This window comes from Nerophis lumbriciformis, linkage group LG33 (genome assembly GCF_033978685.3).
Source record: "Nerophis lumbriciformis linkage group LG33, RoL_Nlum_v2.1, whole genome shotgun sequence".
Taxonomy (NCBI): Eukaryota; Metazoa; Chordata; class Actinopteri; order Syngnathiformes; family Syngnathidae; genus Nerophis; species Nerophis lumbriciformis.
The window spans coordinates 17,462,638-17,487,501 of NC_084580.2; the positions used below are offsets into that span (position 1 = coordinate 17,462,638).

The window sequence follows — 24,864 nt, forward strand, 5'->3', positions numbered from 1 at the left end:
ATTTAATTAAAAAAAAACGTTATTATGGTCTTACCTTTACTTATTAATTAAGTCCATGCGCCGCTGTTGTGCTGGATTAATGAACCCCCTGACGGGAGTGTTATATCAACTAAAGCACTCACTTAAACTTTCCACGTGCAAGATTGAATCTATTTAAAAAAGTGTAACCGATAAATGTCGCCTATACTGTATGAAACTACAAAATAACAAACACGGAGGATCCAGTTTACACGAGGACCACTTTATTTACCTTCTTTCAAAAACCTCCGCAACGTGTCATCACTTCTGCTCTTAGCGCCTTCAAAATAAGAGCTCAAGGCATATACTGTATAACAGCGCATAACAGGAACTTAACATCACAAAGAGGGAAGCCCATAAAAATAGGTTACAAAAGTTATTTAATAAGAAGCCAAAAAGTGCAAAAACAATAATGTTCGTGTTGGAGGAGTTGTGAATTAGATACAACTGCAGTCTGCAGGTGTACCTAATGTTGTGACCCTGCAGTCATTCACAACTCCTCCAACACGAACATTATTGTTTTTGCACTTTTTGGCTTCTTATGAAATAACTTTTTTAAATAGATTCAATCTTGCACGTGGAAAGTTTAAGTGTGGGCTTTAGTTGATATAACAATTCTACGGCGGGGGTGCAGGAGGCGGGATTACTGGAGCCTCAGCCAGTGCGTCTTTTGCAGCAGTTTTATGATCGCTCAGCACAAGAAATACATTACACACATACAGTTGTTGACAAAATACACTGTACATTATATACCTCAGCTAACTAAACTATGGAAATGTATAATATAATTCATATAGCAATACGGTCTCACTGCACAGCAGGCCAGCAGTTAGCCGAGTCCGGAATCCATGTTGAGGCACAACTGAGTGACGTGCCTCAACTGGCTGCTGTTCACCGCACCGTCTCTTCTCAGTATTTGAACGGCAATTGTGAAAATTCAGCGATTTTGAATAAAAATAATCTAAAACTGGTGAAGTTAAATGGAAAATAACTTTATAGTATAATCACTGGATACATATAACAATTAAATTTTTTTTTTTTCTTTTTACATTTTTTTTCTTTCCATGATGGCAGGTGAGGCCCCGCCTCACCTGCCTCTAGTGACTGCACGTCACTGTTCCGTACCTATGAAAATTGAACATTTCAACATTGGCGGTAACGTATAAAAACTTAGAAGGGCTGAACAAAAATGGCACCAAAAAGGAAATCATATACTGCAGGTTACAAGCTGGAAGTAGTGAAGTATGCAGTTGTTGTTCACTATTCTTTATTTATTTTAAATTGCCTTTCAAATGTCTATTCTTGGTGTTGGATTTTATCAAATAAATTTCCCCCAAAAATACAAAAATTATACTCTAGTGCGACTTATATATGTTTTGTTCCTTCTTTATTGTGCATTTTCGGCTGGTGCGATTTATACTCCGGTGCGACTTATAATCCAAAAATACGGTAGTAACTGAGAGAAAGACCTTAGGAGCTACAGTAAATACTGTTATACCTACATTTTGTCAGCAAGATTCCTGGAATAATTAGTGCTGAATAGTGTTGTACCGATACCAATATTTTGGTACCGGTACCGGTACTAAAAATTATTTCTGTACTTTTCGGTACTTTTCCAAATAAAGGGGACCACAAAAAAATGGCAATATTGTCTTATTTTTAACAATAAATCTTAGGATACATTAAACATATGTTTCTTATTGCAGTTTTATTACAAAATAAACCAAAAAAATGTTTACCTATTGCTTAGAAGTCAGAAATGTGTATTATTTTGGTTACTATAAGTTTTTGAAAATAAAATGAAAAAACTAAGAATCAAAATTAATTATAATGCCCAAAATTGCAGTATGTGTGTAGTGTTGTCCCAATACCAATATTTTGGTACCGGTACCAAAATTATATCGGTACTTTTCTAAATAAAGGGCAGCACAAAAATATTTATTATTGGCTTTATTTTAACAAACATTTTTACGGTACATTAAACATAAGTTTATTATTGCAAGTTTGTCCTTAAATAAAATAGTGAACACACAAGACAACTTGTCTTTTATTAGTAAGTAAGCAAACAAAGGCTCCTAATTAGTCTGCTGACGTATGCAGTAACATATTGTGTCATTTATCTACCTATTATTTTGTCAACATTATTAAAGACAAGTGGTAGAAAATGAATTATTAATCTACTTGTTAATTCACTGTTAATATCTGCTTACTTTCTCTTTTAACATGTTCTATCTACACTTCTGTTAAAATGTAATAATCACTTATTCTTCTCTTGTTTGATACTTTACATTAGTTTTGGATGATACCACCAATTTGGGTATCAATTAGGGATGTCCGATAATATCGGACTGTCGATATTATCGGCCGATAAATGCTTTAAAATGTAATATCGGAAATTATCGGTATCGGTTTCAAAAAGTATAATTTATGACTTTTTAAATTGCGCTGTGTACACGGATGTAGGGAGAAGTACAGAGCGCCAATAAACCTTGAAGGCACTGCCTTTGCGTGCCGGCCCAGTCACATAATATCTACGGCTTTTTGACACACTCACAAGTGAATGCAATTCATACTTGGTCAACAGCCATACAGGTCACACTAAGGGTGGCCGTATAAACAACTTTAACACTGTTACGAATATGCGCCACACTGTGAACCCACACCAAACAAGAATGACAAACACATTTCGGGAGAACATCCGCACCGGAACACAACATAAACACAACAGAACAAATACCCAGAAACCCTTGCAGCACTAACTCTTCCGGGACGCTACAATATACACCCCCCGCTACCCAGAAACCCCGTCCCCCCCAACCCCACCCACCTCAACATCCTAATGCTCTCTCAGGGAGAGCATGTCCCAAGTTTTGAGGCATGTTAAAAAAAATAATGCACGTTGTGACTTCAATAATAAATATGGCAGTGCCATGTTGGCATTTTTTTTCCATAACTTGAGTTGAAGTTGTTCTCTTATTTTGGAAAACCTTGTTACATTATTTAATGCATCCAGCGGGGCATCACAACAAAATTAGGCATAATAATGTGTTAATTCCACAACTGTATATATCGGTATCGGTTGATATCGGTATCGGTAATTAAGAGTTGGACAATATCGGAATATCGGATATCGGCAAAAAAGCCATTATCGGACATCTCTAGTATCAATCCGATACCAAGTCGTTACAGGACCATACATTGGTCATATTCAAAGTCCTCATGTGTCCAGGGACATATTTCCTGAGTTTATAAACATAATATACATTTTTAAAAAACCAAAGAAGATATATCGACGTAATCATAGTAGTATTGACTAGATACGTGCCTGTACTTGGTATCATTGCAGTGGATGTTAGGTGTAGACCCACCAATGGCGTTTGTTTACATTTCGACGCCGGTGCGCTACGGTGTGTAGTGAAGCATGTTTAGCTATTCCTCGTCCTGCAGGGATGATACTTGTAAGAAACTTACTTTATTTGTCACCATTGAGGCGAGGATTAGTGATTTAGAAGTAGCTAAAACACTGACGACGGCGGATGGACGTTAGCTAGCTAGCCATGTCTTAAAGCACCTCTTCCTGAGGGCGTTTCAGTGTTATAACTTCACCTTTATCGTTAGTTTTTAAGCCAAAATGCGTCCGTTCTCCCTTTTCTGTCTACACACTGTGTCTGTTTGTAAGTACTCAGTGACTGTGTGCCGCCGAACATGCTCGTCTGTTCGTAAACCAGCAATGTCACGACGTGACTTTGACACGGGTGGTTTCAGAGACGGTATCGTACCAAAAATGATTCATTAGTATCGCGGTACTATACTAATACCGGTATACCGTACAACCCTAGTGCTGAAATTGAATTCCTTTTTGCGCGCCTTTATTGCAATTTCAATAGACTCTTCCTCAGCCCCCCGTTCATGTTTTACGGAAATCAATTAAACAGCGAGCAATCCTGCCTTAAACAAACAAGGGAGCAATAAAAACACAAGTGCTAAGTAGTAAAAAAGGACAAAGTGCTATAATATACTCCCAATACTTGTCCTGAATCACTGAGTTATTCAGTGTGTCATATAAAGACACGAGTACATGGTGAAATTGATATATGCAACAGAGGGTGCCTTCAAGTCCGAGTCCATGGTTCTCGCCCGGAAAAGGGTGGAGTGCCATCTCCGGGTTGGGGAGGAGACCCTTTCCCAAGTGGAGGAGTTCAAGTACCTCAGAGTCTTGTTCACGAGTGAGGGACGAGTGGATCGTGACATCGACAGGCGGATCGGTGCGGCGTCTTCAGTAATGCGGACGTTGTATCGATTCGTTGTGGTGAAGAAGGAGCTGAGCCAGAAGGCAAAGCTCTCAATTTACCGGTCGATCTACGTTCCCATCCTCACCTATGGTCATGAGCTTTGGGTTATGACCGAAAGGACAAGATCACGGGTACAAGCGGCCGAAATGAGTTTCCTCGGCCGGGTGGCGGGGCTCTCCCTTAGAGATAGGGTGAGAAGCTCTGTCATCCGGGGGGAACTCAAAGTAAAGCCTCTACATCGAGAGGAGCCAGATGAGGTGGTTCGGGCATCTGGTCAGGATGCCACCCGAACGCCTCCCTACGGAGGTGTTTCGGGAACGTCCGACCAGTAAGGAGGAAGACCCAGGACACGTTGGGAAGACTATTTCTCCCGGCTGGCCTGGGAACACCTCGGGATCCCCCGGGAGGAGCTGGACGAAGTGGCTGGGGAGAGCATACTTGCCAACCTTGAGACCTCCGATTTGGGGAGGTGGGGGGGGGGGGGGTGTGGCTTAAAGGGGAGGAGTATATTTACAGCTAGAATTCACCAAGTCAAATATTTCATATATATATATATATATATATATATATATATATATATATATATATATATATATATATATATATATATATATATATATATATATATAAGAATACTTGACGTTCAGTGAATTCTAGCTATATATATATATATTTATTTATTTTATTATATATATATATATTTTTTTTTAATTATATATATATATATATATATATATATATATATATATATATATATATATATATATATATATATATATATATATATATATATATATATATAAAAGAAATACTTGAATTTCAGTGTTCATTTATTTACACATATACACACACATAACACTCATCTACTCATTGTTGAGTTAAGGGTTGAATTGTCCATCCTTGTTCTATTCTCTGTCACTATTTTTCGAACCATGCTGAACACCCTCTCTGATGATGCATTGCTGTGTGGCACGCACAAAAGTGCTTTCATCAAATGCACTAGATGGCAGTATTGTCCTGTTTAAGAGTGTCACAACATTGCTGTTTACGGCAGACGAACTGCTTTACGGTAGACAAAAAAGTGACTGCTGTTGTTGTGTGTTGTTGACACGCTGGGAGAACGTTAATGAAACTGCCTAACAATAAACCCACATAAGAAACCAAGAACTCGCCCTCCATCATTCTATAGTTATAACGTGATTGGGCAGGTACGCTTTTTTATATTGTGGAGGACCTGAGTCCGCCTGAATTTCGGGAGATTTTCGGGAGAAAATTTGTCCTGGGAGGTTTTCGGGAGAGGCGCTGAATTTCGGGAGTCTCCCGGAAAATCCGGGAGGGTTGGCAAGTATGGAGGAGAGGGAAGTCTGGGCTTCCCTGTTTAGGCTGCTGCCCCCGCGACCCGACCTCGGATAAGCGGAAGAAGATGGATGGATGGATGGGCAACAGAGGGTGCACTTTCTCCGTTAACGCTTAAATTGTGATAATTCGTGATGTCATCAAGGATTGGCGAAACAATGGAATAATGTTTAAAGGAGAGATTCTGCGATTTTGTTTGCAGATCATGGGTATTTTCATAACATTTCTGTAAGGTTCAAATAATTGCATACTTAAAAACCTCACTAAAAATCCCTGTTCAGCACAGCCAGTTATGAGAGGGCTTTTGATTGATTGATTGAGACTTTTATAAGTAGGTTGCACAGTGAAGTACATATTCCGTACAATTGACCACTAAATTGTAACACCCGAATACATTTTTCAACTTGTTTAATTCGGGGTCCACTTAAATTGATTCATGATACAGATACATACTATCAGATATATACTATCATCAGGTTTGGTTGTTATCATCAGTCATCAACAATTGAGAACAGAGAAATGGATATTGGAACATTGTAGGTCTTACTTGGTAGGATATGGACAGCAAGTAGTGGGCAGAGAGAGAGAGAAAGAGAGAGAGAGAGAGAGAGAGAGAGAGAGAGAGAGAGAGAGATCAGAAGGCATAAGAAAAGTATCTGCATTTGACTGTTTACATTTGATTATTAACAATCCGGGGAGGGTGTTAGTTGAGGGTTGAAGCTGCCTGGAGGTGAACTTTTATTGCGGTTTTGAAGGAGGATAGAGATGCACTTTCTTTTATACCTGTTGGGAGCGCAAGATTTGGCTCAAGATTTGAGTAGCTCAAAAACACATATTTGGGGGTTAAAACAATCTCAATCAAGCCGCAGAATAGCCCAAATCAAACTAAAATGCTTTGTCCAGGGTAAGTGGAGTGTGTGAAAGGTGCAACAGTCCAATAAGATAAGATAAGAAATGTGGGATATTGTCAGGACGAGGACTATGGTGTGTTTGTTTTCCCGAGATGCAAGTAAAGCTGGACTGGTGATGGCGTGAAGGTGAATACATATTTATTTAAAACACTAACAAACTACAAAAAAAGGAAGCAAACAAAAGGCGCGCACAAGGGCGGAAGTACAAAAACTTGGCTAATGAAGCAAAAACTAGGACAAAGGTAAAACTAATTAACACTTACTGTGGCATGGCATGAAGCATGAATAACGAGTGTCAGGAATGTGAAGAGCATAAATGCGGGATGTCGCCAGAAAGACAAACTGAAAACAATGAACTTAAATACTACAGACATGATTAGTGAAAACAGGTGCGTGACTCAAAACGTAAAACAGGTGCGTGACGTGACAGGTGAAAACTAATGGGTTGCTATGGTGACAAAACAAACAAAAGTGCACAAAAAGTCCAAAAAACAAAACCGAACATGACTAAAACAAAACATGATCACACAGACATGACAGATATGAAGAGGTTTGTGTATTGCCAATGGGTTTTCCAGAAAAACGTGCAATTTTCTGAACCAGGAACTTGTGAATCAAGTGAGGAATGTGGGAGTTGTAGAACTTTCCATCCATCCTTTTATTCCTTCTTAAATTGCTCATGCAGATTCTGGTTAATTACCATTATCCTCTTGCTGATTGGCTGAGAGTAACGGCATGGTTGCACTGCCTTTGAAGTTGCGCTCCATTTTGAACTCAAAACTCAAGTTACCATATTAGCTTTCTAGCCTTCTCATAGTCTCAGTGAACAATTGTTGAATGATGTCTCCATCAATCCTAACTAAGGTGTTATTAGTGTTAATGGGACGTCCAGCACAATGGACGACAAGGTGTGTTTCCATCATTCTGAAAAACAACTCGCATGGCGCAAGACAGTAAAGTTCAATCACGAGAGCCGCCGACGCGCTCCACAATGAAGCGGAGAGACAGATAATAAGTCGATATGCTCCCTATCAAACAGTCAAAAGCTCCCAGAGTATTACTTTTAATGTTCGTAATACACAGACAACACGCACACACAATATTGACTGCCATTGATTCACTCTGCGTTTATTCTTCTCTTATGTAGTAAATGCAGGTCTATCTCTCGCTCCTATTGTAGGCTTTAAGAGGTCAATCCCCCCATTTACAGTCATCATAGCCCCCCCCCCGCCCCAATCCCCAACGAACAGGCAGAGCCTCCCTCCGCCTCTCTTAATGATGCACACACATGGTTCCATCATTTGCTGCAACACAAGGTCGCAGGCTGAAAAAGCTTTTATGACTTGCCAATAATCATAATGTCACATTGATGGAGCAGGTCAATATATATCACTCTGTGTGTGTGCGTGTGTGTGTGTGTGTGTGTGTGTGTGTGTGTGTGTGTGTGTGTGTGTGTGTGTGTGTTCTTGTATTTTACTCTTCTTGAGACATCAACAAGGAAAAGTACCTTCCACATGAGGACCGAAATCACGGTCCCAATACAGAAAACCATTGCATCTAATAGAGAGCCAAATACTAGAGTCCGTGAACATTGCTCCAAAGTCAAGATTTTTTTTTCTTGCCAACCTTGAGACCCCTGAATTCGGGGGTGGGGGCGGCAATTTTGACAAGCAAGACTTTTTGCTGTGTGTCGTAAGAAGTGAAGTGAAGTGAATTATATTTATATAGTGCTTTTCTCTAGTGACTCAAAGCACTTTACATAGTGAAACCCAATATCTAAGTTACATTTAAACCAGTGTGGGTGGCACTGGGAGCAGGTGGGTAAAGTGTCTTGCCCAAGGACACAACGGCAGTAACTAGGATGGCGGAAGCGGGGATTGAACCTGCAACCCTCAAGTTGCTGGCACGGCCGCTCTACCAACCGAGCTATACCGCCGAAGTGAAACATTATCTAATGTTTTTAGTAGAGATGTCCGATAATGGCTTTTTTTGCCGATATTCCGATATTGTCCAACTCTTAGTTACCGATTCCGATATCAACCGATACCAATATATACAGTCGTGGAATTAACACATTATTATGCCTAATTTTGTTGTGATGCCCCGCTGGATGCATTAAAAAAATGTAAAAAGGTTTTCCAAAATAAATCAACTCAAGTTATGGAAAAAAGTGCCAACATGGGGCCCTGCGATGAGGTGGCGACTTGTCCAGGGTGTACCCCGCCTTCCGCCCGATTGTAGCTGAGATAGGCTCCAGCGTCCCCCGCTAACCCCGAAGGAAATAAGCGGTAGAAAATGGATGGATGGAAGGGGTGCCAACATGGCACTGCCATATTTACTATTGAAGTCACAAAGTGCATTATTTTTTTTTAACATGCCTCAAAACAGCAGCTTGGAATTTGGGACATGCTCTCCCTGAGAGAGCATGAGGAGGTTGAGGTGGATGCGGGGGGTAAGGGGTAGCGGGGGGTGTATTTTGTAGCTTCCCGGAAGAGTTAGTGCTGCAAGGGATTCTGGGTATTTGTTCTGTTGTGTTTATGTTGTGTTACGGTGCGGATGTTCTCCCGAAATGTGTTTGTCATTCTTGTTGGGTGTGGGTTAACGGTGTGGCGCATATTTGTAGCAGTGTTAAAGTTGTTTATACGGCCACCCTCAGTGTGACCTGTATGGCTGTTGATCAAGTATGCCTTGCTTTCATTTAAGTGTGTGTAAAAGCCGTAGATATTATGTGACTGGGCCGGCACGCTGTTTGTATGGCGGAAAAGCGGACGTGACGACAGGTTGTAGAGGGCGCTAAAGGCAGTGCCTTTAAGGCACACCCCCAATATTGTTGTCCGGGTGGAAATCGGGAGAAATTCGGGAGAATGGTTGCCCCGGGAGATTTTCGGGAGGGTCACTGAAATTCGGGAGTCTCCCGGGAAAATAGGGAGGGTTGGCAAGTATGACTTAATGTGCATACAAAAGTAAACATTGACAAATGCAAAGGCGCCAATATATGCTAAAACAAGACGGCAGCTAAAGAAGGACTTCCCTATTCTTTCCCGAAAAAACCCGCCAGGTGAACAGCTGATTTTAGGACTTCCGGTGCTGACGTAAGATAACCCGCGTCACACATGTGACCATAGGATGAACAAATACACTACGGTACTAAGACTATAGTGGCCATTAACAGTTAGCTTCTACAGCTGGGTTGCCCAAAGTGCAGCACAGGGGCCATCTGTGGTCCGTGACTCGTTTGTCATCGGCCTTAAGCACATTACAAAAAACAAAAAATAGAGATCTCATTTGCACTCCTTGTGGTGAAATCTATCAAAATGAGGGTGGTCCCAAAAAGGAGGGATTTTTCAAATTGACTGTGTGTCGGTTTTAAAAGTGCTCCCCCTTTGGCCAACATATGTAATAACAAGTGTGTGTAAGAAATTGGCCATAATTAATACAAAAATAAAATAAATATGTATGTAGAGACATACAATAATAGGTTGAAGTAAATAATGAAGATTAAAAAAAACCCAAAGAATTCAAAAAAATTTAAAAACTAAAAGCAGTCTTTTTCTCACAATGTGTCTGTCGACTTTTTTCTTAAAAAATTGGCAAGAATTTTTTGTATTCTTTCTGTTATATTGCAATATTTTCTCGTAAAATGATTACTTTTTTATGTAAAATTATTACTTTTTAATGCAAAATGGTGACAAATTCTGACTTCTATCACAACATTGCCAATTTTTTTTGTTGTTCTTGTAAAACGATGAAATCTTTTGAGTAAAATGATGACTTTGATCATAATTTTGCCAAGTAAAATTCCGACGTATTGTTATGATATTGCCAACATTTTTAAGCTTTCTTATAAAATTGTGACTTTTGTCGAGTAAAATGACGACTCTTTTCATAAAATTGCCAACATTTTCAGCTTTTTTTTTTGCAAAAAAGTAAAATTCCAACTTTTATCAAAATATCGCACAAATGTTCAGTTTTTCCTGTAAAATCTTGACTTGCGTTGAGTAAAATGACGACTTTTATTATTATACTGCCAAAATTCTACGTTTTTCTTGTGAAATTGTGACCTTTTTCTTGTGAAATTCCAACTCATTTTTCACGACAAGCTTTTTTATGTTTGCATCGTATGTATATGTTATTAATGTTGTAAATGCAAATCTTTATATATATCTAGAAAGGGTGGTCCTAAAGAGGTAGACATTTTTCGGAGGTCTCAAGAAGGTAACAAATACAAGAATGTGTGTGTGTGTGTGTGTGTGTGTGCGTGTGTGTGTGTGTGTGTGTGTGTGTGTGTTCATTACGTGCATATGTCAGCCTGAGCACTCCTCTTTGTCTTGTCTCAAGTTATGGACCTTCTGCTCCGTTCCCATTAAAATACATGTTGTGTGGGCTAAGGCAAGCAGAAGCCGACCATGCAGTGAATGTGATATTAAAGGAAAAACTGCACTTTTTTTGCCCATCATCCACAATCCTTATGTGAGAAAAGAACACACGTCATTCCCTTTTCTGTGCTTTCTAGATAGCCGCCTTGTGTTGGCAGTTTTTCACTAACAATGCAGGTAATTGCCCTGCCTTCCGCCCGAATGCAGGCAGGATAGGCTCCAAAAAAACCAAACATTTTATATACATGCTGTAAATGTTAGGGTATCAGTCAAGGTGTTGACCCCAGGATGCAGAGACGGGAGGCAAGGTTGAATTATAAAAAGGAAAAAGTGTTTTGGTCATTTTAAACAATACTTGAGCTTCTTTCTATAACAACTAAAGCTACTTCCATCAACAACAACAACAACATAGAGAGTGCGTTCTGTGTTTGTCGCCAATAATCATGGCAGACTTTGTGAGAGCCGCTACTAGTTTAGCGGCAGAGGTGGGTAGAGTAGCCAGAAATTGTACTCAAGTAAGAGTACTGTTACTTTAGAGATTTATTACTCAAGTAAAAGTAAGGAGTAGTCACCCAAATATTTACTTGAGTAAAAGTAAAAAGTATGTTGTGAAAAAACTACTCAAGTACTGAGTAACTGATGAGTAACATACACACATATATCATATATATATATATATATATATATATATATATATATATATATATATATATATATATATATATATATATATATATATATATATATATATACATTATATAATTTATATTTATTTATTTTGCCGTTTTTGTTTGCATGTTAAAGGTGTTTTAATGAATATACATGCATGTTTAACACATATTGATTCCTTTCTTTCATGAAGACAAGAATATAAGTTGGTGTATTACCTGATTCTGATGACTTGCATTGATTGGAATCAGACAGCAGTGATGATAACGTCCACGTTTTCAAATGGAGGAGAAAAAAAGTTCCTCCTTTCTGTCTAATACCACATGAAAGTGGTTGGTTTTTGGCATCTTATTTGTCCAGCTTCCATATTCGTTTTTATACACTTTACAAGAAATACATTGGCGGCAAACTCCGTAGCTTGCTAGCTTGTTTGCGCTGGCTTTCGGAGACTCTTATTTTGAAAGCGCAGGCGCGATGGAGCGGCACTTTTATTGTGAAGACAGGAACTGTGCATTCAGTCTTTAGGCTTTTGACGGGATGTACGGTTGAAATAAAAAAGGGTCTTTTTTCCTTCACACTTTTGATTGATTGATTGGAACTTTTATTAGTAGATTGCACAGTACAGTACATGTTCCGTACAATTGACCACTAAATGGTAACACCCCAATAAGTTTTTCAACTTGTTTAAGTCAGGTCATGTGACCCCTGGCTCTGTTTGATTGGTCCAACGTCACCAGTGACTGCATCTGATTGGTGAAACGGAGTGAACGTCACCAGTGACTGTATTTGTTGAAACGCAGGCACTATGAAGGTCTGTCTGACAGACCAAAACAAAGAAAGCGTGCATTAACAGATCGATAAAAATTAGTAGCGAGTAGCGAGGTGAATGTAGATAAAAGTAGCGGAGTAAAAGTAGCGTTTCTTCTCTATAAATATACTCAAGTAAAAGTAAAAGTATGTTGCATTAAAACTACTCTTAGAAGTACAATTTATCCCAAAAGTTACTCAAGTAGATGTAACGGCGTAAATGTAGCGCGTTACTACCCACCTCTGTTTAGCGGTTAGCGTATTCTCCCGAGGTGTGTACTGTAGCGTAGCCATTCCTTGTCCTCCAGTGATACTTGTAAGAAACACAGTTTATTTGCCGCCCTGGAGGCGAGGATTGCTGACTTTGTGGAATTTCTGTAGAGGGACATTAGCCGCAAACAAGGACGTTACACTGCGTTGAGGAAGTGGTTGTTCACTTTTCGCTGTTAAATATGGAGGCCACAGCGCGAATGTGCCATCAACACACTGCAAAAAGTCAGTGTTCAAAAACAAGAAAAAAAAGAAAGAAAAAAAAATGAGGGGTATTTTATTTGAACTAAGCAAAATTATCTGCCAATAGAACAAGAAAATTCGGCTTGTCAAGACTTTCCAAAACAAGTAAAATTAGCTAACTTCAATGAACCCAAAAATACCTTAAAATAAGTATATTCTCATTAATAACAAGTGCACTTTTCTTGGTAGAAAAAAAAAAGACACCTTTTTTCTCAATATGTTGAAAAATATTCTTAAATGAAGTAAATGCTAGTGCCATTATCTTGACATCATGATTTTTTTCATAAACCGTTTTATAAGCCGCAGGTTTCAAAGCGTGAGAAAAAAAGTAACGACTTATAGTCTGGAAAATACGGCGGTTCCTTTGTGTTAGCTCCTACAGTAACAATGTTGCTTCAAATGGAGTGTTAGTAGTGGTTTTTCAATTATTTTTCTTAAAGGACTATAAAGGCGGAATAGGAGAATCCTCATTACCTGCATTGTTAGTAAAAAAAACGACCAACATGAGTGGTTATGACGGTGGTTATGACGGTCAAAAAAATAATAACAAAAACAGTTTTCTTATAAGGTTTTTTTTTATAAATATTGTTCGTGCCTGCTGTGTGCTGGGTCACTCCAACTTACATGCTTCCGATTTATCCCCTCAATAAACAGCTCGACTGCTACAAGGTCATCGCCATGACAGCAGCAGCTATTTGCCATGACAACTTGTACGCAGCTCTTACACACACACATCATTAATTTATGCATTCAGGAGCCTTAAATTCATGCTGGAGAATACAAATGATTGTTAGCAGGCTATTATTTCATTAGAGAGAGCAATTCCTGTGTACTATTTTTGATGTATCAGACAATTAACAAATAATGCTTGATAGTCCCCTAAATGTGTGGACCCAATCTCCTGGTTATTGGGAGAAAAAGGACTTATAGGGGTCAAATTTGGGGGTTTAATGTGTTTTTTGCCCATATATTCAATAATAACAAAGGCCACTCAATAAGGGACCATGTTTTTACAAATGTTCACTCGTTTGTGTGCAAAGGCACAAGCGTCGAAGTCAAATACAAACAGCTCACCCCAATAATCTTTACTTGTGTAGACTAAAAAAAACAAAACGTTGTGCCAAATCTACAGTGTTTTGTTGATAGCGTATGAAATGTGCAGCGTTGTGTATGTAATGTAAACGGTTATTTTTAATTAATTAATTAATTAAATTATTATTTTTTGATTATTTTGTTTTTGTTTTGTTATTTTGTTTAAACTACACTGCAAACATTTAGTGTTCAAAAACAAGAAAAAAAAAATAATTAGGAGTATTTTATTTGAACTAAGCAAAATTATCTGCCAATAGAACAAGAAAATTTGGCTTGTCAAGACTTTCCAAAACAAGTAAAATGAGCTAACCTCAATGAACCCAAAAATACCTTAAAATAAGTATATTCTCACTAATAACAACTGTACTACTATATGAGTATGTACACTGCAAAAACTGAAATCTAAGTAAGATTAAATATCTCAAAAAAGGGTGATATTTGCTTATTTTCTGTCTGATAAAATAATTCTTCTCACTAAGCAGATTTTATGTTAGTGTTTTACTTGTTTTAGGGGTTTTGGTCCTAAATGATCTCAGTAAGATATTACAGCTTGTTGCTGAGATTTGATGACCTATATTGAGTAAAACATGCTTGAAACTAGAATATCAACTGTTGCAAAGCTGTGTCATCAACACTCACGAGTATAAAACTACTTTTTTAAAGTAATAATTTCTTATTTCATGCATGTAAAAAAAAAAAATCATGACTTTGACACAATTGTGTCTCATAATTAAAACAGATGACAGCCAAATGGACTTTGCTGTTTTATTTTCAGTGAAACAATAGAAAATACGTACTCATATAGTAGTTGTAAGGTTCAAACACTGATGACATCTATTAAACAGACAAAGAAGCAAGGAATTAATCAGAGACAGAATTAAATGTGGCTCAATGAGGAGAAACACGTAGACCTGTACCCTTGCACAGTGTCCCACCACGCTCTGACGAAAGATTGTACGCCTCCTCTTTTATTTGGACTTTCCCTGATTACATGGCAACGGCTGTTTCTAAAGGAAGGGGGGTCGTAAACAGCCGTCGCTTTTGGTTACAAAACAGTTCAAAGAAAACTTGCCCGGAGGGGGGTCAAGTCCTGCTTCCTCGCCGCTTTGTAGATCTCAGGTCAAGACAAAATCTTCCTGTGGATTACAATAGCTGAAAGAAACCCACACCTTCATGTCGCTTCCCATCCTACACAGTGGAGTTCTACAAGCCTTTTGATTGGTAAGCTCAAAGACTTTTGTCTGCTCGCCGGGAACTCATTGAAACACAACGTTTTGTGATGCAATTATTCTGACAGTAGTACAATTGTTATTAGTGAGAATATACTTATTTTAAGGTATTTTTGGCTTCATTGCGGTTAGCTAATTTTACTTGTTTTGGAAAGTCTTGACAAGCCAAATTTTCTTGTTCTATTGGCAGATAATTTTGCTTAGTTCAAATAAAATACCCCTCATTTTTGTAATTTTTTTTCTTGTTTTTGAACACCGACTTTTTGCAGTGTATTTTCAATTGTTTCATTAAAAATAAAACAGCAATGTCCACTTGGCTGTCATCTGTTTTAATATGAGACACATTTGTGTCAAAGTCATGTTTTTTTTTTTTTACATGGTTACAATAAGAAATTATTACTTTAAAAAAAGTAGTTTTATACTTGTGAGTGTTGATGACACAGCTTTGCAACAGTTGATATTCTAGTTTCAAGCATGTTTTACTCAATATAGGTCATAAAATCTCAGCAACAAGCTGTAATATCTTACTGAGATCATTTAGGACCAAAACACTTAAAACAAGTAAAACACTCTAACATAAAATCTGCTTAGTGAGAAGAATTATCTTATCAGACAGAAAAAAAGTAAATATCACCCTTATTGGAGATATTTAATCTTACTTAGATTTCAATTTGTGCAGTGTATTTGAGAGAGTGGCTTAATGGGGGGGCTCTAGAAAATAAGATGTTGATGAAGTCGGATTAAAAGTGATGTGGATCTCTCTAACGTCGTCACCTGATGAAAATAGAACGCCGGAGCAAATTAAGTGCCTGCCGGGATGCGAATCACGCAGACCATGTTAATTGAAAAACAAGCGGGAGTAAACAACAGGCCACAAAGATGTTAAATAAAGACAGAGTGAGACGCTGAGAATGTTATAAAGGGGAGGAACGTCGAGGTAACGAGGACGCATTTTCAAAGGATTCTGATTGAAGAGAGCAGCGTTGATTCACAGCATCATGCACCGAAGTGAAGACCCGAAATTAAATGTCGGAAGAGTAAAATAAACAGAGGCATGCAGGTTAAAAAATAGATACCATGCTTAGTTTGTTGTCTCTTTGGGGGGACATTCTTGATTGTCATTCCTTGTTGTCTTGGTGGTGGTGACCAGCTGGTTCAATGGAGAATAGTGGCCTGGTGGGCTTTTCTTCTTGCACTCTAAGAACAATTTACAATTTTCCATATTACATATAGTCTGTCATAATTTAGGGTTAGGTTAGAATAGAATAAAAAGATGTATTGACATTATATTAAATAGGGATGTCCGATAATGGCTTTTTTGCCGATATCCGATATTCCCATATTGACAGCCCGGCTAGCTCAGTCGGTAGAGCATGAGACTCTTAATCTCAGGGTCGTGGGTTCGAGCCCCATGTTGGGTGCAACCTTCTAGCTGCTCAGTGGCCTTGTGGTTAGAGTGTCCGCCTTGAGATCGGTAGGTCGTGAGTTCAAACCCCGGCCGAGTCATACCAAAGACTATAAAAATGGGACCCATTACCTCCCTGCTTGGCACTCAGCATCAAGGGTTGGAATTGGGGGTTAAATCACCAAAAATTATTCCCGGGCGCGGCCACTGCTGCTGCTCACTGCTGCTGCTCACTGCTCCCCTCTCCTCCCAGGGGGTGATCAAGGGTGATGGGTCAAATGCAGAGAAAACTTTTTGAACAATTTCCCTTGTGGATCATTAAAGTTTGTCAAAGTCTAAGTCTAAGTCTATTGTCCAACTCTTAATTACGGATTCCGATATCAACCGATACCGATATATATAGTCGTGCAATTAACACAAAAAACAAAAACATGACTTTGACACAATTGTGTCTCATAATTAAAACAGATGACAGCCAAATGGACTTTGCTGTTTTATTTTCAGTGAAACAATAGAAAATACGTACTCATATAGTAGTTGTCAGGTTCAAACACTGATGACATCTATTAAACAGACAAAGAAGCAAGGAATTGATCAGAGACAGAATGAAATTTGGCTCAATGAGGAGAAACGCGTAGACCTGTACCCTTGCACAGTGTCCCACCACGCTCTGACGAAAGATTGTACGCCTCCTCTTTTATTTGGACTTTCCCTGATTACATGGCACCAGCTGTTTTTAAAGGAAGGGGGGTCGTAAACAGCCGTCGCTTTTGGATACAAAACAGTTCAAAGAAAAGGTTATATAAGGGAAATATGTCTAATTTTGTTGTGATGCCCCGCTGGATGCATTAAACATTGTAACAAGGTTTTCCAAAATAAATCAACTCAAGTTATGGGGAAAATAAATGCCAACATGGCACTGCCATATTTATTATTGAAGTCAAAAAGTGCATTGTTTTTATTGTAGTGACCCGGAAGAGTTAGTGCTGAAAGGGGTTCTGGGTATTTGTTCTGTTGTGTTTATGTTGTGTTACGGTGCGGATGTTCTCCCGAAATGTGTTTTGTCATTCTTGTTTGGTGTGGGTTCACAGTGTGGCGCATATTTGTAACAGTGTTAAAGTTGTTTATACGGCCACCCTCAGTGTGACCTGTATGGCTGTTGACCAAGTATGCCTTGCATTCACTTGTGTGCGTGAAAAGCCGTAGATATTATGTGATTGGGCCGGCACGCAAAGGAAGTGTCTTTAAGGTTTATCGGCGCTCTGTACTTCTCCCTACAGCGGCGTTTTAAAAAGTCATACATTTTACTTTTTGAAATCGATACCGATAATTTTGAAACCGATACCGATAATTTACGATATTACATTTTAAAGCATTTATCGGCAGTCCGATATTATCGGACATCCCTACTTGTAGTACATGTAGAGCTAAATATTACCAGAAGAGGGCGATAACATTACACCTTAGGTTTAATTGTGATGAGTCACATACAACAATGTGTACAATGTTTGATGTGCTCTAGCTGTTGTTTAATTCCTATATGCATAAATATATGTAGTTGTGTGAATGTATTAACACTAAACCTTCTACTTTATTCATGTAAAATACACACTGGACATTATTGATGTAAAATACACAATAGACGCTATATTTTTGTAACGTTTATTTTATGTTTACACTTTCAGTCTTACCATCCTAAAGGAAGGAAATAGTGCAAAGAAATAAAACTGAGCAAGGAAAATAAATCAAAAGAAGGAACATCAACACACTGCAAAAACTGAAATCTAAGTAAGATTAAATATCTCAAATAAGGGTGATATTTGCTTATTTTCTGTCTGATAAGATAATTCTTCTCACTAAGCAGATTTTATGTTAGAGTGTTTTACTTGTTTTAAGTGTTTTGGTCCTAAATGATCTCAGTTAGATATTACAGCTTGTTGCTGAGATTTTATGACCTATATTGAGTAAAACATGCAATCAACTGTTGCAAAGCTGTGTCATCAACACTCACAAGTATAAAACTACTTTTTTAAAGTAATCATTTCTTATTTCAAGCATGAACAAAAAAATCATGACTTTGACACAATTGTGTCTCATATTTAAAACAGATGACAGCCAAATGGACTTTGCTCTTTTATTTTCAATGAAACAATAGAAAATACGTACTCATATAGTAGTACAGTTGTTATTACTGAGAATAGACTTATTTTAAGGAATTTTGGGGTTAATTGAGGTTAGCTAATTTTACTTGTTTTGGAAAGTCTTGACAAGCCAAATGTTCTTGTTCTATTGGCAGATAATTTTGCTTAGTTCAAATAATATAGCCCTATTTTTTTTTTCTTGTTTTTGAACACTGACTTTTTGCAGTGTACCCAAAAAAACTTCTGGAGCTTCTGTTTCTTCATGCTGTTAACAAGCTACACACACGCTGAAAAAACAAGTAGCAAGGGCAGAATAATGCATTTATTGACCGTGCAGTGTGAAAGCAGGTGTGTTTACTTTGTAATTAAGTAAACGCAGTCTCCAAAGAAATATAACCTGCAAAGGCACTTCCTGACGGAACATCCACATTTCGATACCCTGGTGTACACAGTACATGTGCCACTATTGTAATAGTAAGAATTAAGTCTATTTTGCCAATACAGAGTTTTACAACACAGCAAAATACAACAATGCCCCTAAAAAAGACAAATCCATAATACCAGAAACATTCTCTACAGTGGGGTCCCTTAGGGAGATTTTAGGGTGTGTTCGTTCACTTTTGTCTACAAACCCCAATTCCATATGAGTTGGGAAATTGTGTTAGATGTAAATATAAACGGAATACAATGATTTGCAAATCATTTTCAACCCATATTCAGTTGAATATGCTACAAAGACAACATATTTGATGTTCAAACTGATAAACTTTTTTTTTTTTTTTGCAAATAATCATTAACTTTAGAATTTGATGCTAGCAACACGTGACAAAGAAGTTGGGAAAGGTGGCAATAAATACTGATAAAGTTGAGGAATGCTCATCAAACACTTATTTGGAACATCCCACAGGTGAACAGGCAAATTGGGAACAGGTGGGTGCCATGATTGGGTATAAAAGTAGATCCAATGAAATGCTCAGTCATTCACAAGCAAGGATGGGGCGAGGGTCACCACTTTGTCAACAAATGCGTGAGCAAATTGTTGAACAGTTTAAGAAAAACCTTTCTCAACCAGCTATTGCAAGGAATTTAGGGATTTCACCATCTACGGTCCGTAATATCATCAAAGGGTTCAGAGAATCTGGAGAAATCACTGCACGTAAGCAGCTAAGCCCGCGACCTTCGATCCCTCAGGCTGTACTGCATCAACAAGCGACATCAGTGTGTAAAGGATATCACCACATGGGCTCAGGAACACTATAGAAACCCACTGTCAGTAAATACAGTTGGTTGCTACATCTGTAAGTGCAAGTTAAAACTCTCATATGCAAGGCGAAAACCGTTTATCAACAACACCCGGAAACGCCGTCGGCTTCGCTGGGCCTGAGCTCATCTAAGATGGACTGATACAAAGTGGAAAAGTGTTCTGTGGTCTGACGAGTCCACATTTCAAATTGTTTTTGGAAACTGTGGACGTCGTTTCCTATGGACCAAAGAGGAAAATAACCATCCGGATTGTTATAGGCGCAAAGTGGAAAAGGCAGCATGTGTGATGATACGGGGGTGTATTACCGCCCAAGACATGGGTACACTTACACATCTGTGAAGGTGCCATTAATGCTGAAAGGTACATACAGGTTTTGGAGCAACATATGTTGCCCTCCAGGCAACGATACCATGGACGCCCCTGCTTATTTCAGCAAGACAATGCCAAGCCACGTGTTACATCAACGTGGCTTCATAGTAAAAGAGTGCGGGTACTAAACTGGCCTGCCTGTAGTCCAGACCTGTCTCCCATTGAAAATGTGTGGCGCATTATGAAGCCTAAAATTCCACAACGGAGACCCCCGGACTGTTGAACAACTTAAGCTGTACATCAAGCAAGAATGGGAAAGAATTCCACCTGAGAAGCTTCAAGAATGTGTCTCCTCAGTTCCCAAACGTTTACTGAGTGTTGTTAAAAGGAAAGGCCATGTAACACAGTGGACACCTAATTAGCATATTTCCAAGATATTTCCAACTATTTTAGGTTTTTTGAGCATCAGAAACATACCGGAATGATCAGATTTATGATCATTAATTTATTAGAGCACTTTAATTTCCATATTAACAACATAGCCATTATCTACCGAAATGTATTGCACATATATTTCAACACAGATAGAATGTAAAGCTACAGATATATTTCACGATAAGTATTTTACTAAGAAACTATTATAAATTAATCGACACAGAAAACTGGTGCACCATGTAAAGTAAGGGGACTTACTTAATATAATTAAATTATTGTGTAGCGACATGAATACTCACTTTGGACCACCGCTACAACCATAGACTACAAACTAGTTGGCCATCTCTCTCTTTCTGTGCTTCTTTGTCCCTTCGCTCCTCATGTAAATCGATGTAGCCTCCAAGAGACGAGCTGGATCCTAATGTGATATTCTGAGTGGACAGCTTTTCTTCAAATGTGCCTCTTAATCACATCACAGATAAATCTCAGCTTGTGTGTCTACGGCGGCGGCGGCGGGGCAAGGGGGGGGGGGGGGGTTGCCCGCATGTATTTTTGGACGTCACGTCGTAGTGAGGTTGCAGCGAGGTTGCCGCATTCTGAAGCATTGTGTGCAATTAAGCAGGAGGAAAGGAGGACAAAGGCGTCACCAAAAGTGAGAAGTTAAATGTTCTCAAAATTAGCTGACGTGGAATCACCGTGAGGCGGTGATACCGGTCGCTTGGCAACAGAAAGCCGGTTTTGTGGAGTGATTCAGCTGTGAGTGAGGAGAAGGCAGTGAGAGATTGCACACACACAAGATAATATCATATCAGAGCATGTCTAAGGTAAAGTACATGAAATGCTCTAATTAGACCTAAACCGTGAAGACGACGTGCCGTTAATTCCAAGCGGGTGATCACTGAAGAGAGGCTGTCGTTTCCCAAATTTGAAAACTCATATATGGGAAAAATCTGCGATGAGGTGGCGACTTGTCCAGGGTGTACCCTGCCTTCCGCCCGAATGCAGCTGAGATAGGCTCCAGCGACCCCCCGCGACCCCAAAAGGGACAAGCGGTAGAAAAATGGATGGATGGATGTATGGGAAAATGGGAAGAAAAATATATTTCCTTTGACCACATCGTGATTTATCAACACGTCAATCAATCAATCAATCAATCAATCAACCAATCAATCAATATTTATTTATATAGCCCTAAGTCACAAGTGTCTCAAAGGGCTCGGTTCAGAGCCCACATAAGGGCAAGGAAAAACTCACAACCCAGTGGGATGTCAATGTGAATGACTATGAGAAACCTTGGAGAGAACCGCAGATGTGGGTATGTATATATATATATATATATATATATATATATATATATATATATATATATAGATATATATATATATATATATATATATATATATAAATATATATATATATATATATATATATATATATATATATATATGTGACATGACTTGGTCCTGGGGTTTAGTTTTTCTAGAAGGCAATGGAAAGTTTGCTCGGGCGAGACGGGAATGTGAGAACATATTTATTTAATTTTATCCAAAAAAAAAGTACAAACGAAAAGCGCGCACAGTGGCAAAGAAACAACTTGGCTATGAAAACAAATACTTGCACAAAGGCAGAAACTATGAACAACAACAAAAAAACACTAACTGTGGCATTGATATACAAAACTTACTTGGCATGGACAAAAGGAGCAGCGTGAACGATGGACATGAAAAAAGTGTCAGAAATGTGCAGAGCATAATTGTGGGATGTCACCAGAAAGACAAACTGAAAACAATGAACTTAAATACTACAGACATGATTAACGAAAACAGGTGCGTGACTCAAAACGTGAAACAGGTGTGTGACATGACAGGTGAAAACTAATGGGTTGCTATGGTGACAAACAAGAGTGCACAATGAGTCCAAACGTGGAACAGGTGAAACTAATGGGTAATCATGGAAACAAGACAAGGGAGTGAAAAGCCAGAAATTAAAGAGTCCAATAACTAAAACAAAACATGACTAAAACAAAACATGATTACACAGACATGACAATATGTATATATATATATATATAGAGAGAGAAAGAGAGAGATGTCCGATAATGGCTTTTTTACCGATATCTGATAGTCCGATATTGTCCAACTCTTAATTACCGATACAGATATCAACCGATACCGATATATACAGTCGTGGAATTAACACATTATTATGCCTAATTTTGTTGTGATGCCCCGCTGGATGCATTAAACAATGTAACAAGGTTTTCCAAAATAAATCAACTCAAGTTATGGAAAAAAAAAATGCCAACATGGCACTGCCATATTTATTATTGATTGTCACAAAGTGCATTATTTTTTTTAACGTGCCTCAAAACAGCAGCTTGGAATTTGGGACATGCTCTCCCTGAGAGAGACTATGAGGAGGTTGAGGTGGGCAGGGTTGGGGGTGGCGGGGTTGACGGGTAGCGGGGGGTGTATATTGTAGCGTCCCGGAAGAGTTAGAGCTGCAAGGGGTTCTGGGTATTTGTTCTGTTGTGTTTATGTTGTGTTACGGTGCGGGTGTTCTCCCGAAATGTGTTTGTCATTCTTGTTTGGTGTGGGTTCACAGTGTGGCGCATATTTGTAACAGTGTTCAAGTTGTTTATACGGCCACCCTCAGTGTGACCTGTATGGCTGTTGACCAAGTATGAATTGCATTCACTTGTGTGTGTGAAAAGCCGTAGATATTATGTGACTGGGCCGACACGCAAAGGAAGTGCTTTTAAGGTTTATTGGCGCTCGGTACTTCTCCCTACGTCCGTGTACACAGCGGCGTTTTAAAAAGTCATAAATTGTACTTTTTGAAACCGATACCTATCATTATGAAACCGATACCGATAATTTCCGATATTACATTTTATATATATATATATATATATATATATATATATATATTAAAAAATATATTTATTAGATGCCTTTTACTGAATATGCATGAGAACTGTTTTTAATATTTTGTGATAATGCCTTTTATACTGTATTTGGTTTGTTTTATGTACTGTATGTGATTGTATGTCGACTAGGACGTTGGAGTCTGCAATAATGCTTGCTTGATTGATTGGTTGATTGATTAAAACCAATAGAGGGTTGTGCTTGATTCCATGACACAAGCCCCCAATAATTCTCTTTAAAGTGAACTAAGAGTCTTGTTTTGGTTGTGTCCACCAGTTGTCCAGCACATCAAGAGACACAACATCGTGCTCAAGAGGGAGCTGGGAGAAGGTGCCTTCGGAAAAGTCTTCCTTGCCGAATGCTACAACCTGTCACCTGACCAGGAGAAGATACTAGTGGCCGTCAAGGTAACCAGCTACTTTTTTTGATGGTAACATGCCACACATCAACTGGGAAGACTGGGTTTGCGTTGTCTTTTGTTTATCATTCAGGCCTGCCAGAACAGCCATTGTGTTGATTTACCGTGCGGAAATTGAAGAAATCTTCATCTCAAATCAGTCTGTTTATTGAAAATGACGGCTGGCACACAAATAAAGCCTGTAATGTTGTTATCTAAGGGAAAGTTATTGCATACGGAACTGGATCCTTGAAATATGCCTGAATATTAAACAAGAAATACACCACGAAATGTTAGGTGTTATCTGGACAATTTAATCTATACAAGAGCATTCATGTTGTCTTTGTTGAACATGCATGGTTGTAGGTTAGTTAGTACGCTAGTACTAGTTATCATTTGTTCATCTCAATTGCAATAGTTAGCACGTTGAGCTATCAAGTCATTCAGACACTGTAATTCCAGTCTATCCTGATACAGCACACTGCAAAAACTGAAATCTAAGTAAGATTAAATATCTCAAATAAGGGTGATATTTGCTTATTTTCTGTCTGATAAGATAATTCTTCTCACTAAGCAGATTTTATGTTAGAGTGTTTTACTTGTTTTAAGTGTTTTGGTCCTAAATGATCTCAGTAAGATATTACAGCTTGTTGCTGTCAAGACGTGGACTATGGTGTGTTTGTTTTCCCGAGATGCAAGTAAAGCTGGACTGGTCATGGCGTG

At 38.5% G+C, this 24,864-nt stretch overlaps 1 protein-coding gene and 1 non-coding gene across 5 annotated transcripts in view; both read left to right on the forward strand.

Annotated features, from left to right (window-relative positions):
* ntrk2a (neurotrophic tyrosine kinase, receptor, type 2a) overlaps positions 1-24,864 on the forward strand; it is a 261,742-nt gene that overhangs the window by 160,292 nt on the left and 76,586 nt on the right. For all 4 annotated transcript variants that reach the window (XM_061928983.1, XM_061928984.1, XM_061928985.1 and 1 more), the window contains one exon: positions 24,021-24,151. In XM_061928983.1, coding sequence (XP_061784967.1) covers positions 24,021-24,151 — 131 coding nt within the window. The remainder of the gene's footprint in view (positions 1-24,020; positions 24,152-24,864) is intronic.
* Positions 16,612-16,684, forward strand: trnak-cuu (transfer RNA lysine (anticodon CUU)). Its single transcript has one exon. It is a non-coding gene; the product is annotated as a tRNA-Lys (tRNA).